Source organism: Vulpes lagopus, chromosome 24 (assembly GCF_018345385.1).
Source record: "Vulpes lagopus strain Blue_001 chromosome 24, ASM1834538v1, whole genome shotgun sequence".
Taxonomy (NCBI): Eukaryota; Metazoa; Chordata; class Mammalia; order Carnivora; family Canidae; genus Vulpes; species Vulpes lagopus.
Genome location: NC_054847.1, coordinates 34,139,274 through 34,159,186, shown reverse-complemented (window position 1 = coordinate 34,159,186; position 19,913 = coordinate 34,139,274). Strand labels below are relative to the sequence as shown.

At 48.4% G+C, this 19,913-nt stretch overlaps 1 protein-coding gene across 9 annotated transcripts in view; it reads right to left on the bottom strand.

Moving 5' to 3' along the window:
* The window catches only part of LDLRAD4 (low density lipoprotein receptor class A domain containing 4), a 386,784-nt gene that overhangs the window by 215,910 nt on the left and 150,961 nt on the right, over window positions 1-19,913 (bottom strand). For 8 of the 9 annotated variants that reach the window (XM_041739617.1, XM_041739625.1, XM_041739619.1 and 5 more), the window contains one exon: window positions 16,661-17,128. The exons of the other annotated variant lie outside the window; for it this stretch is intronic. In XM_041739617.1, the coding sequence (XP_041595551.1) occupies window positions 16,661-16,700 (40 nt within the window). In that variant the 5' untranslated portion in view covers window positions 16,701-17,128. The remainder of the gene's footprint in view (window positions 1-16,660; window positions 17,129-19,913) is intronic. 9 annotated transcript variants of the gene reach the window in all.

Sequence of the window (19,913 nt, the reverse complement as noted above, 5' to 3'; positions counted from 1 at the left end):
CAATGGGAGAAATGACAATTTCTACAATAGTGCTGTTGAGAAAATTGGACATTCACATGCAAAAAAAATAAAACTAGACCATCTCATACCATGAACAAAAAGTAGTCCAAAATGAATTAAAGACTAGAATGCAAGACCTGAAACAATAAAACTAGAAGAAAACGTAGGCAGAAAGCTCTTTCACATAGGTCTTAGTGATGATTTTTTTGAACACCAAAAGCTAAACAACAAAAGCAAAAATAAACAAGTGGAACTATATCAAACTAAAAAAAAAAATTCTGTACAGAAAAGGAAACCATCAACAAAATGAAAAGGTAAACTACTGAATGGTAAGAAGTATTTCCAAATCATATAGCTGCGAAGAGGCTAATATCCAAAATATGTAAAGAACTCATACAACTCAATAGCAAAAGAACAAACAATCCTCTTTAAAACTGAATAAACAGGGGATCCCTGGGTGGCGCAGCGGTTTGGCGCCTGCCTTTGGCCCAGGGCGCGATCCTGGAGACCCGGGATCGAATCCCTCATAGGGCTCCCGGTGCATGGAGCCTGCTTCTCCCTCTGCCTATGTCTCTGCCTCTCTCTCTCTGTGTGTGTGACTATCATAAAATAAAAAAAAAATAAAAATAAAAAAACTGAATAAACAAAGATCTGAATAAACATTTTCCCAAAGCCTTACAGATGGCAATGCACACGTAAAAAAGATGCTCTACATGATCAATCACCAGAGAAATACAAATAAAAGCCCCAGTGAGCTATCACCTCACACCTGTTAGAATAGCTATTATCAAAAAGACAAAAATAACAATCGCTGGCGAGGGTGTGAAGAATGGGAACCCTTAAGCATTGTTGGTGGGAATGTAAATTGGTTCAGTCATTATGGAAAACAGTATGAAGGTCCCTCAAAAAATTAAAAAAATAGAACTACCATTATGACCCAGCAATTCCACACCTGGGTACTTACGTGAAGAAAACAAAAACACTGATTTGAAAAGATTCCCCGCATCATGTTCGCAGCAGCATCACTTCCAACAGGCAAGATACAGAAACACCTTAAGTGTCCACTGACGAGTAGATAAAAAGATTGTGGAGGGCAGGGGATGGGGGTGACTGGGTGACCGGCACCGAGGGGGGCACTTGATGGGATGAGCACTGGGTGTTATTCTGTATGTTGGCAAATTGAACACCAATAAAAAAAATTTATTATAAAAAAAAAGATTGTAAGACACACATACAGACACAGGAATATTAGCCAGAAAAAGGAATGAAACTTGCCATTTGTGACAACACAAATGAACCTCGAGGGCATCAGGCTAAGTGAAATAAGTCAAATACTATATGATTTCTCTTATATGTGGAATCTTAAAAACAAAAAAATCCCACTCATAGATGTTCATAGATGTAGAGAACAGACTGGAGGTGAGGTGGGAGGATGATGAACTGGTTAGCGTTTTTTTTTTTGTTTGTTTGATTTGTGGTTTTTTGGTTTTTTTGGATTTATTTTTTGTGAGGCCCCTGAGTGTCTTAGTCAAGCATCTGCCTTCAGCTTAAGTCCTGATCCTGGGGTCCCGGGATCAAGCCTCATATCAGGCTTTCTGCTCATTGGGGAGTCTATTTCTCCCTCTGCCTCTGCCTTCTGCTCTTTGGCCTCTCTCTCTCTCTCTCTCTCTCTCTTTCTCTCAAATAAATAAAAAAATCTTAAAAAAAAAAAAAAACCACAACTCTAAAAAAAAGTGTTTGTTTTTTTTTTTTTGTAGGGTGAGGGTCAGAGGGAGACAAGAGAATCTCAGACTTCCCACTGAGCACAGAACCCCATGCAGGGCTTGATCTCAGGACCTTGAGGATCATGACCTGAGCCAAAATCAAGGGTCAGAAGCTTAACCATAACTAGGCCACCCAGGCGCCCCTCTTGGTGTGGGGTTTTTGGGTTGAATAAAAAGAAGGAGAAAAAAAATCACCTAGTTCAACTTCTTCATTATTCTAACAAATTGTTCAGAGATGTTAATTGACTTTCTAGATATTTTATATATTGTGGGGGTGGGCAGAGAGATGGGTGAGAATTAAAATAAATGCTGTCTACAATGTATTTTATTATTTCTCACTAAGGGCTTAGGACTTGCAGACTCCCACTTCCAGGTGGCTGCAGTCTACCCCTGACATTACTCATCTTTTCATTCTCTTTTTTCCTTCTGTAAGTGTTCCTTCCACTGTCTATCTTTCTCTTTTCTTAAATTCCCTCTATTTCAGAGTCTAAAATGTTGCAGTGATGGAGAGAACCAACGAAGATTAGGCTGGCGGCGGGGTTGGCACTGGAAGAGTCAGAGACAACCTCAGCACCGCAATGACTCCGCCCTGTGCCATGTTCTCTCACCATCACTGCTATGCTCGGAAGCACGATAGTGTTTATCGTAACAAAGCTTTTCATCTGCCAAGTTCATTATCCTCTTTGTGGCTAAATGATCTTTATACGCATTTAAATCCTCAAAGTATTATGAGAAAAAAAAATATCCCGAGAAGTTTGATGATACAGATATCTGTATGCTTTAGCCATAAGCAACAGCACCAAGCCGGGCTGCTGAAGCGTAAAAGCAAGCGAGCAAACGGAGTGAATTTCGTGCAAGGCAACTGAGCCGCGCGCTGCGAGACCAGGCCCAGGACAGCCAGGGACTTGAGCGCGTAGGGGACTCCTCTGCTATGTTAGGGGCTGCCATCGGCTGAGTCCTTTCCATCTGCCTCCTCATCCCGTGTGGGTCTGCTCCCTCTGCCTGGTCCTGGGACCGAAAGCAGACTAGAATCAGGTAGGGTCCCGGGACAGCTGGGAAGGGAGCAGGAACAAAGCAAGTCCCCACATTATAGTTCCTGGCTCTACAACATGCACGCATAAACACCATTTGAAAATATTTCAAAATAATGCAAATATTAAGAAAAACAAAAAGCTACCTCCCACACGTTGCCTGAACTCCATCCATGCCCCATGTTGTCATGTTACTGAAGTCCCACTAAGTACAATTAGCACAAAATCTTCTATTAAAATACAACCACCCCTAGCAAGGTCAACCTGAACCTCCAATGAGAATCCCCGAGGACTACGAGGAGCAGGGGCCAGTGAGGAGGCAGGCGCAGAGCAGCAGAGCTGGCCCAGCTCCTCTCTGCAGACACGAATGAGCTGACGTCTGGTTTCCAGCAAGCATGGCCACCCGGAGCCTCTCCTTATCTATCCTGAACCAACGCATGGACGCTGCGGGGTCCCCAGAGCTCTGATCCAGGTAATGCTGGACTTCTGCTGAGGGAACCCGAGTAACGACCCTCCAAGGAAGCAGACAACAATGTGGGGGGTGGATGGCAGGGCCCAGAGACAAGGGATGTGAATCTGCAGAGGCAACCCTCTGTGGCCTCTGAGGTCTAGCCAAGCAGCCTGGGCGGGCATAGCATACAGGACACCCACCCTGGATTGCTTCTCCTGCCCCAGCCCTTACTGCAGTCTGCTAACAGGGCTCCCAGACTTTCAGTTGGATGTTGGAAGTATCAGTTCTACTTCTGGAATCTTCTATCAGTTGCTCCCAGCATCTGCCTCAAGTCTACATTATGTCCTTCTCCCTCTGAACCGGAACCAGGCTTCCTTTCCATTCCACAGTCACTCTGCTCCCCTGTGACTCCTTCTCCGGGCCCAGGGAGAAAGGAAGAGGCCCCTACCTGGTCCCAAAGTACGCTCCTAGGCACCAGGCCCCTGCGCTTGGCCTTGCTGCTTCCCCTCGCTCTTGCGTGAATGTGGCCATGGTACGGGCCCGGCCGACCCAGTGAGCTGCGATCCATTTCCCACTACTCTCTCGCTTCTAGTCTAACACATGGCAGCTCCCCTGCACCCTCCTTGACCCGTCTCCCCCTTCAGCCCTTTCTCTCTTCTCTAAACTTCATACAAAGTTGTTCATACTTGGTCTCTGTGTCCTCATGGCCCATTGACACATCCACCCCCAGGCCATCAGGCCACATCCTGACACCCTCCCCTCGGGCCTCCTCACTCAGGCTCTGGCCTCCACGTTTATGTTGTCCTAACGCTGAAGCTCCACACGGGCCCACCCTGAGCCTCTCTCCTCAAGCTGTTCACCCTCTCTCCGTAACTAGCTCCCTTCCCTCTCTTGGCCTCAATTATTACCCCTCAGTAATGATGAAAAATAGCCCCGGAACTTCCAACGTGAAGACGCTGGAAATACAATGAAGCCGTGTGTGATCCAAGATTAAAGAGCCACCACCTCTAGTCCTGAAGCTCTTGAAGGCCTTGTACCCGCGGAGTGGACGACCCCTTTACAGAAAGGCCCGGGGACAGACCCTACTTCTTCCATGTTAGTGGGCTCTGAGCTTGGTCTAGAAGCAAAAGACAAGGGGAAGCACATACTACTGTGCAGCAACAGAAACGAGGTCTGGACGGGGGCGGGGGGAGGGTCCTCTAGGACGTGAAAAGTGGGGTCCTTGGGAGAAATGCAGGACTATACACAGGTGACCCCGGTCACTAAGAGGAAGCTAGGACCTCGGGAAGAAGCCAGGGAATGTGGCTCTGGCCCACACTGGCCAGAGACCTCAAGGGAACTATGACTTCGGAGCACCACCCGCTGGACTGGGCGGCAGCATCCCCATATTCAGGGTTCTTGGGGCCTGACGCCTGCTCCGTGAGGACAGAGGGGAAATCCCAGGGCGAAACATGTGCAGGAAGCAGGGTTTTCCTAAAAGACAGGGAAACAGAGATTTGCAGGGAAGGGCTCCAGGAAGGAGGAAGGCGTTCTCTTTCTGAGGAGGGAAGGGGGGGGATGCAGGACAGAAAGGGCCGGCGCAGGCTGCCCCCCAAGAGAACCCTCAGTGAAGACTGTAACTTACGCTTTTCTCTCAAGTTCTGTAAATTGTCTTATTTAATTTAAATTTTAAAAAGATTTATTTATTTATTTATTTATTTATTTATAGAGAGAGAGAGAGAGAGAGGCAGAGACCCAGGCAGAGGGAGAAGCAGACTCCCTGCAGGGAGCCCGACTCAGAACTTGATCCCGGGACTCCGGGGTCACGCCCTGGGCTGAAGGCAGGCGCTCAACCACCGAGCCACCCAGAGATCCCCAGAGCCACAGAGAGCTCCCCAGGAGCTTTTCCCCTGCCCTGAGCTCCCAACGGCCATCCACAGCCCCCAGTACAGCAGGCCGCCTTCAAGTCCTGTGTCAGCACGGGCGTAGGGTCCCGAGAGCGACGGAGAGCGGGCCTCCCCCCCTCTGGAGTGGCTGGGCCCCGGCCACGTTCCCTGCGGCAGACAGAGGAGATGGGGGGCTCAGAGGGCAGGAGGGGCCAAGGGGGGCACTGGGGGCAAAGAAGCAGTCTCACCGGATGCAGAGAGGGAAGGGCTGTAGGATGGGCTCCGTGCCCCAAGGATCTCCTGCAGCAGGGGCCATACGGTGTCATAACCCACCCCTGCTGACTCCCCTACCCGGCCTGGCTTTCCCACCATGGTGTCCTAAAGCCCTTCAAGTTCAGTATCTCCAAGACTAAGCCCAAGTCTTCCTCACAACAACTTCTTTGGATCAGATCACCCAGCCATCCCCCAGGTGCCAGGACAGGACGTCAAAGCATCAGCTTCAACCCTTTGCCTCCCTCAGGCCCCACTTCGAACCAATCAGTATCCAAGAGAACCTACCTCTGAATCCTCTCTCCCTGCGTGGTCCTTCTCTGCATAGCCACGGCCATGGTCCGAGGCTCCCTTCCCCTTCCTCACTGTCTCCATCCCCATGTAAACTCCAGCCCTGGCTGGGTAGAACCACCTCCCAGGCTCTTCCCGCTCAACTCTGGGCTGCTGCTCTTGCTGCCAAGGCCTCCTGGGACTCCCTCCGACCCCATCTACCCCTCACTTAGCCAAGTCCTACTTCTGATCTCTGTTTCTAAGTCATTTCTTCTCGAAAACTCTCCCCTGAGCCCCATGATGTAGCACAGGTGACCTTATTTTGATAGTTTCATCTGGCAATCATTTCTTCTTAAAGAAGAGACACAAAGAGAGGAAAAGGAGAAAAAGGGAAAAGGAGAAAGGTGATAGGGAAAAGGGGAGGAAAGCTACGACTATCGATCACAGTTGGTTTTGGTCGTTCTATTCATGTTTCTAAAACACCCAGCACTGGGTGTTATTCTATATGTTGGCAAATTGGGCACCAATAAAAAATAAATTTATAAAAAAAATAAAAAATAAATAAAACACCCAGTTGAGCAGATCCCACAAGGCTATCTGTGGTTGGCGGCCACCCGGATTCTACCATCAGGTAAAAGGCACATAATGAGTCTCAAAACAAGGCGATCTTTAGCAAGAAGATGACATTCCAGTAGCTAAGTTATGCAACTTGCTGTCTGCAGGTTATTCTACTTCTTGGTGAAAACTACACTTTTTCTTTCTTTGTCTTAACCGATGCAATCCTCTTTCCACTCGCCGAATGCCGACAAGTGCTCATAGATCTCTCAGCCATACGGTCGGCTTTGAGCAACCACGGAGAAGTCCTTTGTGCTCAAAAGAAAGTGTATGAAAAAAAAGAAAAGAAAAAAGAAAAAAAAAAGAAAGTGTGTGCCTTTGAGATAAACAGACAACAAAAGCTGGTGAGCCTTGGCCAGACCATCAAGGGAGGAGGTGAAGGGGAATCAAAGAACACTCTGCAGCTGAGCATCCATGCCTCATCCATCATGGAGCTGAGCATCCATGCCCAAGCACAGCTTCCTTCTGCCAGGCCTCCTTGCCTCTGCCCTCTCGGGACGCCGCTGCAACGCAGCTCCGCAGGAGACCTTCAAAGGCTCTTCCCCCACCGCCGAATAAACCCCCACCCTTGTCCTGCTCATGAGCCCTTGGCCTTCATTGCTTCCACCTTAATTCCCCTCTTACTCTGCCTGGAATCTCCCTCCCTGGGCTCCGGGCTCAGCTCGCTGTCCCTAAGCTACCCGCTGAGCCTGTCTACTACCAACCCCCAGAGAGCTTCATCGGTGTTCCTCAGCACTCAAACCCTCTGCTCCGCGTTGTAGCTCCCCCGTCCAAGTGTGATACTTATCTCTCCTAGTGAAACAAGACACCCAGGTTAGGAGAAACATCAGAGTAACCCTCGTTGCTCCTCCATTCCAGGCCAAAAGCGGGTGAGCAACGACAGATGGACAACAAATGAGCAAGCAACACTACTGGGGGTGCTTCAATGAAGCCCGAAGACGAGGTGACTCAGTCATGGTGCGATTGAATCCCAAGCCCTTTACTAAGTTACGGGAAAAACAAAAGCAAAACAAGCAAAAAACAAACTCTGATGAGTTTCTATTATCCATCAACAAAAACTTCTCAAGTGTCCCCTCCACCATCTCTCCCCTGCACTCCACGGCCAGGCACCCAATTCAGGAGTTCAGTCAACAGCAGGAACATCATACTTTTTCCATGGACAGTTTTGTCTATAAATTCTGCATTTAAGGAGCACCTGGGGGGCTCAGTGGTTGAGCGTCGGCCTTCGGCTCAGGGTGTGACCCCAGGGTCCCAGGATCGAGTCCTGCACTGGGCTCCCTGCATGGAGCCTGCTTCTTCCTCTGCCTGTGTCTCTGCCTCTCTCTCTGTGTTGCTCACAAACAAATTAAATGAAAAATATATTTTTTTAAATCCTAAATTTAAAAAACAACAGGTGAGAAGGGAAGATGGCAATGGAGTAGGAAGACTCAAGGCTCATCTCTTATCTCATCCCATCCACACAACTAGATAACTATCAAATCACCCTAAATACTCCAGAAATCAACCTGAAGACTGACAAACTCCACAACTAAACACAGAGAAGAGGGCACATCGAAGAAGTGTAAACATGTATGGTTTTGTAGCAATAAAAAACAATAAAAGTCATTTTTAAAAAAAGCTTTTGTTTACTTTTTCCATGAGAGACACAGATACACGGAGAGAGGCAGAGACACAGGCAGAGGGAGGAGCAAGCTCCGTGCAGGGAGCCCGATGTGGGACTCAATCCCGGGACTCCAGGATCACACCCTGAGCCAAAGGCAGATGCTAAACTGCTGAGCCACCCAGGGATCACCAATAAAAGTCATTTGTGATAAAAAAATAAATAAAATGAATTTTTGAAAACAACAAATTTTGCTTTCAATAAAGATTTCCTTGCATGTACGTGTTCAACAAATGTTTTCAACTTCAACAGACCCCACTGAGCCCTTACAGCAGACCACGAGGAAGGTGCCCTGTCCCTTAGAAACAGAAGTAGACACCCACGCTCGCTGCCACACAGCTGGCCGGGGAGCCGGCCCATCCGACCGTGGGTTAACACCCCTTCTGCTATGCCATGTCACCGCGGGTCACCTCCCAGTTACCAACGTTTCACACTATGGAAACCCTCTATTGCTACAAAAGCCACACGCAGCTGTTGCAGAGATGGTGCAGAGTGAAGACGCCAGGTATGGTTTTCTATCGCTCTTCCGAGCCAGAAAAGTCACTCCTGTAGTCAGGGCATCAGCCGTAAGTGCTCACGTTATACGTGACCATCCGAACCAGGACATTTCTGAGAATGAGAGGGAGCATCATTAACACCTGCACCACCACCTGGGCAGACACAGGGACGTGTCGCTGTCCCACCCCGAGTGAACCTCTGATGAGAAGAGCTCTCGGTGACCCACGCGCTGTTGCTAGAATCATGAACTCTTGTGTCCTATTTTAAAGCTTACGCAGCCCCTTCCTTATGCTTTTTAAAATTTGGCTCTGTATCCCCACGTAAGAAAGTGGGCATTTAACCCTTTTCCATCTCACAGAGGAGGATGGTTTCAGAGAAATAAAACATTTGTGAAGGGGCACAACTGCCGTGTGGAAGTAGCAGCCCACCCCGACTCTGAGCCCCGGTGGGACCGTCGGCACCGCGGGCGGCAGCCAAGGAAGGGGAGGGACAAGCCACAACCGCCGGGCAGACAGAGGGCCCCAGCGGAGCAGCCGAGGGACCGCAAGGGAGGACGACGCAATGACGAGGACCAATTTTCCCTGTGCTGCCTTTTACTTGCCTTAGTCCAGTGTCCTCAGTCGACATAGTAATGTTTAACATTAGAAGACAGTTGGGGCCGAATAACCGCTCCACCCCAAAAATGGAAACATTGCTCAAAAGCGAGTAAAGAAACAACAGAGGCACAGACCGCAGTGTCAGGTCACACATCACGAACTCACAGACGGCCAGGGCGGGGCCAGAATTAGCTGCCAAATCCATCCGTAATCCACTTGCCTCGTCTTAGCCAATAGGTCCCAGCACCTCAACCGCCTGAACAGTGTTTGCACCATTTATATGTGACGGCGCGGTGAGGTTTAAGTTCTGATTTGCCCCCCTGCTCGTGTCCAGGCTCGTGAATGTGCCATGGGCTCATGCAATGAAGACTATGGGCAGGCGCAGAGGAGGCCTGGCTCCAGCAGAAGCCCCATCCAGGCAACCCATCCCTGAGGCCACACCTATTTCCCCATCCAGGCCTCAGCAGAGGGCCTCACAGCACAGTCCCAAGGGCTTCCAGCAAGGCAGGGGTGCCGTGGAGAAACAGGCAGCCTGGTCTGGCACGGCCACCTTGGTTCTCTCTTTAGCTGTCGCTTGTGTGGGTTGAGGTCATGACTTCTATTTTGCAGGAAAAAGAGCTGGGGCCCAGATTAAGTAACTTGCCCAGTTCCTGCCCCTCAAAAATGGTAGGCTTTAGGTCAAAATTCAGATCTTAAGAGTCTAAGCCCACTCTCTCCTACCCTTACTGCATCCTCGACACAAAAAATGGACTGTGTGTGTGTGTGTGTGTGTGTGTGTGTGTGTGTGAAGGATGAGCTGCTATATGCTCACAAGAGGTGTTCTCCAAAATCTTCATGCTCTGGATCCCAAACAACCTCCTCTTGCGCTAGGAACTAGTTGTCCCATGTCTAAGCACTTAACAGAGCACCACGAGGTAGGAGCAAACCGGAACATGAGGCAGGCAGACCTTTCTTCTATTCTAGAACATTAGCCAGTGGATCTAAGTGAATGGAATTTCTCTTGTTCATTTTTTAAATTTTTTTTTAATTTTTTCTTTCATTTTGTTTTTAAAAGGAAAAAAAATTGTGACAAAACAGATTTTATATTGAAAACATACCAGCTAGACTACTGGACAACATCCATGCTGCCCTGGGCTACAGACACAGAAGAAAGAGGTGTTGCAGTGCTTCTGCACGTGCTTACTCGCAGACCCCTAAAAGGCTGCCACAGAGACAAGACTTGCTCTGTGTGGTCCAACTGAGCCTAGAATTGAGAAGGAAAATAAGAATCAGAGAAGAAACATAAGCCCATATAGCGGATGCCACAGTGTACACATAGGCTAGTATCTTATCATTATTGGGTCGAAAAAGAATGTCCTCAGAGGCCAACTATCCTTAAATATACAGCTGTCATATGTGCGTCTCCATGAAACCCCCTTTCCAAGAGCTGCATTTGGATCATAGTTCTCTGTGGATATTGATAAGCTGGAAAGGAAACACTTCCTGACAATGGCTGGCCTTGACCATATTCCAGGCATAGTCTAGCCATTTGTGATTATTATCTAGTCATTTGTGCTGAAATTACAGGTTCTAATCTCAGCTCCTTATCCTACCAGGGGTGTTACCTTTACTTAGCCCGTGCCTGTTTTTCCTCATCTGTCAAAAGCACTCCATAATAGCAGTTATTTTACAGAACTGTTTTGGGTCTTGAATAAGATCATACATATGAAGCGCTTAGAACACGGCGTGGCACATAGTGATCTTACAACGGTCCTTCCAAGGACCTTCATGTTTACATTCATGGCACACTTAGTCAAGACTGGATGAGAGTGGAAAGTAGTCAGTGGAAGTCAAGGCTGATTGTTTAAGAGATGGGAAAAGAGGCTGGGAGCTTAGATGGTGAAGGCAATGTGCAGTGGGTGGGGTGAGCGGGGTGTCAGGACTGGCGTGGTTCCTATGCTCCCACCTGGAAAATCATATTCCCTGATACAAGCACCAGTGTGGGTAGAGGCTACCAGACGATCATGTCCCAAGGAGCCTGAGAGCCAGGCACACAGGGCAGCAAGAGCTCCAAGGACAGGCAACGAAAATGGGTCTGAGAGTCCTAGGCCCAAGACGAGGGGGAAAACCAGCATCCCAACAACTCAATTTAAGTGATTCTTCCTTTTTGGTTATTAGTGGCAAGAAACCCCAATCACCTAAATCTACAAAACAGCTCCCTTTCAGACACCTGAAGACTATTAAATCAGCTCTCAACCTTCTCCGTTATGAGTGAAATAACCTTCATGTGTTTAATGACTAGCTCTGATTATCCTTTTCACAAGAAAGACTTATAAATTCTGAAGGAATCTGGTTGACTTATTTAGTCATCCAAGGATATGCTGCTTCTAATATGGAATGAAAGGATTCCAAAGCATAAGAAATGTAATTGGACAGTATTTAAGGGTGGCACCAGGGGCAGGAAGGAGGGAGAATCGGAAACCAGCACCTTCCTTAGGAAATAATGGTGATAACCCAGGCAGAATGCTTTCCAAGTCACCAGAGAAAATCTCCATCACTATTACGCTTCAACCAAGAGCTGACCGACCCCGCCTGGAAGGATTCCCATTTCCCTAGGCCCAGGGGCACCGGGGGGTTGTTTTTATGAGTCTGATCTTCCTGGAATCTGTCCATCCACATCACAGCTTCCATGAACTAATAAAGCCAGGCAGAAAGACTGCCCAAAAGAACAAAAACACTGAGCGTAGGATGCTTGAGTTTTCACTTGCACAAACCAACTATTAGCATCATTGTCATAACTCGTGGCACTCAGGTAGCCTTACAGCATCGTGCTAAACCTGCATTAATCTCATGACCCCCTGCAGAACAGGCAAGGGCTGCTTCGTCTCACAGCTGAGGGGCAGGGAGTGCCCACAGCGACTACGAACAGGTGACTGGGAAAAACCTGAGCTCAGCACAGTCTCAGAAGCTGGAACCAACCAATCCCTTTGAAAATTCAATCATAAACCTTAATCAAGTCACATCATTGGACCCCATGATTCTGATTCAGGGAGCTTAACCTCAGAAAATGGCCCAATCCATAGAAGAGCTTATTGCACAACAGTGTTCCTCAAAGCATTATTCATAAGGGCAAAACCTGTCAAAAATTGCAATGTCCAGTAATAAGAACACAATTTAAAAATTGAACACCAATAAAAAATAAATTTATTATTAAAAAAAATTCAAGTACACACACATAAAAGAATGTTATGCAGCAATTTTAAAACATATCTATAAAGGAAATGCAGAGGCACCTGGGTAGCTCAGTCAGGGCTGACTGTCCAACAGGCCGTGGTCTCAGGGTTGTGAGATGGAGCCCCAAGGCTCCACGGTCAGCTGGGTGTCAGCTTGGGATTCTCTCCCTCTCCCTCTGCCCCATCCCACTGCTTGTACGCACTCTTTATTTTTTTTATTTTATTATTTTTTTTGTGCACACTCTTTAAATAAATAAATAGAATTTTTAAAAATGCTCATCATGTAATGTTAAAGGGGAACAATCAGGTGATAGAACTGGATACACAGGAGGAAACGCACCCAGGACAAAAGAGACCGAAAGGACAGAAGCCAGATGTTAACAGTGGAAAGCTGCACGTGGCAAGATTGTATGTATGGGTCATTATTTTTCTAATGCAATTTTTCTGTGCTTTCCAAACTTGCTTACAATAAACGACCTGTTCAACTAAGTTTTTTTTTTTTTTTGGTCACAAAATAGTACCTAAATGATGAGAATCATTTCTAAATTATATATGCTGAGAAAACGTAATGTACAAATCCCCGCGTGCCAGGAATAGCCTAAAAAAAGCGTAATTAGGAAGAGGAATTTGCAATATGTATCCATGTGTGTGAACCTACAGTTACATGGGAAACAAGGTGTAAGAGGGGCACCAAACCAGCACTGGCGTGGTGAGGAAAGGGCTTCCAAGCTCCCACCAGCCGAGCACACCCAGCTTCCCGTCAGTCCCCAGGCTTCCCTCCCAGCCGAAGCCCTTCCTTAAGAGGACTCCTGAGCCCCCAGACCCCATCACTGAGGGAATTGAAATATAAAATGTAAATGACACATCTTTTTAAGGGGAGGCAGGCATGCTTAACTACGTGGTGGTTTCTGTCACGCTCCAGAGCAAGATTTAAAGCCAAGGAAAAATGCCTTAACCCCTTCACCCGTTTAAATATCTAAAAAAAAAAAAAAAAAATCTCTCACAATCTTAAAGCTTTGAAGCCTTGCTCTAGTATGACTTCTTTGATAATGAGTAAAGGTTGAAAGGTGATTAAAGGCCTTTTCCATCGGCCTAGAGAATCCACGAACTCCATGCATCTTCAATTCCAGAAACTAAGACATTTAGTTAGCACCTTTCGTTGCCCTGGGACTTCAAGAAAAGACTAAAGTCAAGAAACATAAGAAGAGCAAGTCAACTAAGGGGTGGGTGCCAGGCTCCTACCCACCCCTACAGCTTTACACCACTGCTTGGGCAGCGACAAAGCATCAGCCCTTTCATTCTACATCCCAAGCAACCTTCACCGGCCATGTGGAGAAAGAGAGGCGAGAAGAGCAGGCAAAGAATAAAAATGACGAGCCCAGTCCACAGGGACCCACTTCCAGGGAAGGCCGCGTCCATAGGTCCCCTGCACTCTACCCATGCTCCTTTATCTCCCCAGGGACACTGGGAAGCTAACGCCATGGTCCTAGAGGTACTCATGGGCTCGGCTCGTAGAACTCATATTCAATAATCGACAGCTTCCCCAAAAATGCACAGATCGGGGTGCCTGGGTGGCTCAGTTGGTTAAGCATCCTGCTCTTGTTTTTGGCTCAGGTCATGATCTCACCGTTGTGGGATCAAGCCCCATGTCGGGCTCCTCGCTCAGTGTAGAGTCTGCTTCAGATTCTCTCTCCCTCTCCCGCTCTCTCTCTCTCAAATAAATAAATAAATAAAATCTTAAAAAAAAAAAAAGAATGTGCAGATTAGTGAATTCAATCACCTCTGTTGAGGAAATGGGACAAGTCGGTTCTGCTTTTCAAGAACTAATTCTCCCAACCTCTCCCCTCATCTCCACACCCCTCTTGCAACTTGCCAGGCTTTCATATGCAAGGAGCACATGGGAATCCCGGTAGGATATGGGTCCTGGTTTAGCAGGGCTACGTGACGCAGAGGCCAGTTAAACCCCACACTCTGCTGGGGCGACCAGGCAGCAGTAAGGCTCCCTAGGTGGCCCCCGGGTACAGCTGAGGCTGCACAGTGCTAGAAGCTTTGGGAAGGCTGCTCCGCCTCACTGCCGGCTCTGCTGAGCGTGCCCCTGCACCAAGCATGAGCACACCTGCAAGGCCTCTGAGTTGTCATGAGGACAGAATTAACACAGGGAAGACACACGCCAAGTTTCCTAAAACAATGGCCGTGGGTAGTATTTTACTACTGCTACCAACATGATCATTATTAAAATAAATTTTTAAAAAAATGATCATCATTCAGGTAGGCTGATGCAACTAGGAGGAGGCCAAAGTCTTACGGAAACAGAGTTCTTGCATCAACTAGAAGTTAAAAGAAGCCAAGAAAACATGAGTTGGAGAGGAACCCCGAGAGGGTGGCACAGAGCCAACGGGTGAGGAAGCGAGCAGGGTCCTTGGTAGCCGGCGACCAGGGCGGTGACAGGCACGGCTGCAGCTGCCGCTGCTCAGGCCTCAGGGCGTCAGGCACTGTCCTAACTCTGGTGAGTTCTCCAGGCGGAACCCAGGGCTTCTATTATGCAGAATCAACTGCCTCAGTGGCCCAGGCACAAGCCAGCTCCCACACTCTGAGGAGACCCCCCCAGGCCTCCCGGCTGTGTCCCAGGGAGCAGAGAAGGCTTCCAAGGGCCCGGCCACTCCCAAGAGCTGCTTGGCGTCACGTCCCCATGTGCTGCCCTCCATGAGGAAGAGTGGAGGTGACATCCCCCGAGGGCGCAGCCTGTGCGACTGAACGGCTGCAGTGCGTCCACGAAGGGAGGCCAGGAGGGCAGGGTCCTGGCAGCCCGACGGTCCTGAAGCACCTTGATGGTGCTTCTCTGGGTCTCCATTTAAATACGGCCTCGTACACCTCAGAGGGCGCTGACGGCTCCGGGGGGGCTCTATGTCCAGGTGCGGGTGCCAATGGGCCCAGGGGGGCTCCCACGTCCGGGTACAGGTGCCGACGGGCCCTAGGGAGGCTCCCACGTCCACGTGCAGGCGCTGACGGCCCTGGGGGGGCTCCCACATTCAGGTGCAGGTGCCGACGGGCCCCAGGGGGGGCTCCCATGTCCAGGTGCAGGTGCTGACGGGCCCTGGGGAGGCTCCCACATCCAGGTGCAGGTGGCAACAGCCCCAGGGGGGGCTCCCACATCCAAGTGCAGGTGCCAACGGCCCCGGGGGGGCTCCCACGTCCAGGTGCAGGTGCCGACGGGCCCTGGAGAGGCTCCCACATCCGGGTGCAGGTGCCGACGACCCTGGGGGGGCTCCCACGTCCAGGTGCAGGTGCCAACGGGCCCCGGGAGAGGGAGCACGGAGGACTAGACGGGGCCACCGGCTGGACACTTAGGTCCACGTCGGGAGCGGCCGGCCAGGGGGCGTGGAGGCCCGTGGCTGCACCCCGCACACCGGCCTCGCCCTCCCTCTGGGCAGCTGCAGACGCCAAGGGCTGACCAAGGCCGTCTCCGCTTATGGACGAGCAAAGGGACACCCGGAGGAACCACGGCTGCCCAAGGACGGAGCTCGGTGGGGAGAAGTCCCCGCGGGCCTTGGCCCGGCAGCCTCACCTGCTCTCGCCGCCAACCCTGAACCGCTGCGCACCCCTAGGGGTCACAGGACCACAGAATACGGTCACTTCTCACGGTGATTCCACCATCTTTCCGTAAACACAAAAACACCTCTTTTTGTGTAGAAATGTTTCTCCTGGATTCCAGGAGTTTCTTCGACTTCAAAGTCCCCGTTTCATTCATGAGGAGCCAGTGGTCCGCAAGGCTTCCTGGGACGTCGAGTGAATCAGACAAGGAGCAAGGACCCACATTCGAAAGGCCCTGCCTTGCAGGCCACGGCTCGGGCGCATCGGCCAGACTGATTCCCTGCAAAATGCGTGAACCGGAACCCTTCGCCTCTGAGTGCAAAGCAGATATTGTGCAATGTCAGATATTAATGTGGGGCTTCTCCGGGGGCCCCCTTATGTGAGAAGAATCCTAACGGCATGGCTAGTTCAGCAGAACCACACCCCAGCACCCTTTGCACATGAGCAAATTGGAGAAGCAAAACTGGAGATGGGGAGGGAGAAGTCGCTCATCATCGATAACTCGGAGACGCTTCCCAGTTCCGTAAAGAAAAACCCACCCCACAAGTAACCTATTCCCTTTAGAGAACAGCGACTTGGGGGATATTGTGTGTGCCACATTGCTCAACAAAAGCAGAATTGCAAAATGCCAAATGCGTTTTCAAATTCCTATTCAGAGAGCAGAAAAACATAGTATTATTTTGTCAAAGTCGGTTTCCATGGCAGCCTGAGCCCCTTGCCTCTGTACGGCCTTCAGCTCATAAATGCAAATGCACACTCCTCTTATAGAGCTGTTTGGTGTTTTATCAACCTACCAACTAAAAGTTGAAATAAAGCTTTAAGTGTGGAGGGTTCTCACCTGTGAAAGCATTTGTGGCCTGAAAACCAGCTTCCTGCATACTGCTCCCCAGACAAGCCTGTGCTCCAACTCTTAAGCTATCCTGTCAAGAGGAAATCGCCTGGGCAAGGCCTCAGGTCACTTCCATCTTAGCTTGTCGGAGTCCATCGCTCTGCCCCGTCCGGCTTGTGGTAGCATCTGATGCCCACCTGCCCTGCTCCCAGACACTGAGAGCAGTACCTGGGACAGCACCCAGTCCAGCAGCGTGCACACTTGGGGCACACAGTCACGTCAGCCGTCCAGCCAAAGGGTGAAGGCCATGGTGAGCCCAGGAGCAGAGGACGCTGTCCCGCTGAGACCTGCTCTCCCACCTTAGAGTGAGGCCCTCGTCAGCCACTTGGCAGCCAGCATCCTCCACGGGTCTCAGCCGCTCTAAGGGAGCTCAGTATGGTCTGATCTGCTGCTCTCTGTGCTTCGCCTCTCCCCTTGCTGAAATTAAAAAGAAAGAGATCACTTTCCTGATGACTTGTAGGAGCATCAAACTCAGTAGACCCATAGGGGCAGAAAGAAAGAGCAAGAGGAGAGAGAGAGAGAGGGAGAGAGAGAGAAAGCCACCCGGAGTGGTGCTCGTGGGCACTGCAGCAGCTCCGGGGAGGGGGCAGGTCCAGCACCTTTCCCTGCGTGTCTGTGAAGGGGCGGGGAGCAGAGGTAGCTTTTACTTGTACCCAGAAAAAAAAAAAAAAGACAGAAGAAGCCAGTGTCCTCTGCTCTAAGCCTTGCTGGGATGGCTACAAAGGTCACACAACATCCAAATGCCTTTCCCTCAGTTATTCAGAGTCCACAGACACCCTGCAGAAGAGACCCACTTCCCAGGCTTGTTCCCGAGGGATCAGAAGTGAGGTCTGAGGTTCATACCCATAGCCGTCAGCGCTCCGGGAATGACTCGGGTTGAGTAGTTTATCAAAAATATCAAAAAATAAAATCAAAAAATAAAATAAATAAATAAATAGATTAATTAATTAATTAATTAAAAATGACTATCAAAGGGGACAACGGAGGCCTGTATCAATCTTTTAAAGAGTGAGGAGGAAAAGCAAACTTAATCTGAAAATTTACGTTACATATTACATAATCATAAAAGCACTTTACGAAACACTTTCCAGATAGTCTCATGTTGTTATATTACACAAGAAGCAGCACCGATAACAAGAATGTCACAAATCCAAAGGATGAGACTTTTTATTTTTATTTTTATTTTTTTTTATTTTTTTTTTTTTGGATGAGACTTTTTAAAACAGAACCCAAATAGTCATCTCCGGTATTAGAGGAAAAGAAACCTTTTTTTTTTTTTTCCCAATATCATCACTTCAGTCTAATAAATTTATATCAATCTTTAGAGAATATAACCTTGATTCCTCTTTTTCACCATCAGACTAGAGGGAAGAAAAAATAAGGAAACAGCGCATGATGGAAAGGAACACTCTGTTAAACGTTCATTGTAAAAATAAGGTAGAAACAGAAATATCACTGATACAGACTATGAGGAAGACCTTATGTTATGTATCAATGAAGCACCATAATTACATTAAGAAATTCAATTGTGTTGACTTCATGGACCTGCATTATCAGAGTTAATAGGGTGTAGCGTACCACAAGTCCTTACACTTAATGAATAGGTTTAAAAAAAAAAAAACCTTACTTTAATTAAAAATCATTTCTGAAAATGATGGTTTTGAAGTACTTGAAAATGTGACAAAACATTTTTTTCTCTGAACCGAAACATTCCACATAAAATGACCAACATTCACAGTATCAGCACCCTAAAATCCTACACTAACTTCTAACGTAAACCTAATCACATGTACTATACCTACCAATCTTAGGAAATGGAATTGCCAGGAAAAAAACAAAACCTACCTGCCCTATTCTTTAAAACCTTGATTTTCTTTGCCCTTTGCTATGGTGCTTTCCATGCAAAGAAATGCTAGACTTTATTTATTCTCTGTTTTAAACTCAGAGACAATGTGAAGCGTGATGAGGTGTTTGTTGTTATTTTATTGTAGGCTTTCTGTTTATTTTATTTTGTTTTATTGCAAAACTTATAAAAATCAAGCTAACCTATATCACATTTCAAATGGCTATGGGGAAGACTAAGGCAGATATGGACAGAAACAGAACAACAACTTTTTTCTTTTTTCTTTTTTTGCCATTTTTATCCATCTTACCATCTGTTTTCAATTCTTCTAAATGAGAAGTATGGTGACAGGTGTGTAGCAGCTCATTTTGGAGTATCAGGCAAGGTACTGGCATGGATTTTTAGGAATTTTAGGGTATGATGTGTGTGTTTCCCAATAAAGACCAGATGGACACACCTGTATTATCTCATTAGTGAGTAACTTTTATATTCCTGCATATGTTCAGGAATATATACAATTTTTATTTTTTTATTTATTATTTATTTTATTTTTATTTTTTTATATAGAATTTTTAAGTTAAAACTTAACTGTAAAATGCCATAAAATGTTTTCTTCCCAGCCACTAGCAACACAGATACCCATTCTAGAAGTATGCAAGAGTGAGGAGGCTCAGGACCTGGAGACTTCATTGCATTCAGCAAGGGACCTGATCATCCAAGACAGGGCCAGGAAGCCCATCACACTCACCAAGAAAGTGTCGGATGACCCGACAGGCTGTGAAACAGAGCTGGGGGATTAGGTCCCAGAAACAGCAAAAGTGAAGCACATCTGCTTTCACAGCTTAGTAACCAACCAAGCATCAGCAAAAAGGCAGAGCAATGGAACGAATGCTACGTCATCCACATCTCCGTCTAACCCTCTCCTATGGCTCTTGCCCTCATTCTGCTGCCCTTCCAACCTCAGTTCAAATGACCCTCCCCCACGAGGCCTCCTTGACATCCCCCAGGTGACCTCAGAGCCTGGCTGCCAGCTCCCCATCGCTGCTTCGGGTCACGGCTGCACGCAGGGGCCCTGACCACCATCGCTCTCTCCCCTGCTGGAGTGTAGGCCCGTGAGGACAAGGACGGTGAGCGGCTGACTTTCCGCTTCCTCCCAGCAGCTCCGACCCTGCCGATGATGCAGCACACCGGGGAGCTGGGCCAACACTTACAAGACAAGCCGCCCGCGGGCAGCGCGTCCCGGCCGAGAGGCTACTCTGCGGTGCTGGAGCCTCTGAAGTGGGCGGGCGTCCCCTGCCCCCCGGGGTCAGGGTGAGACAGTGACTAGGGCAGTAGCTCCCCGCCTGCTCACACCCACGG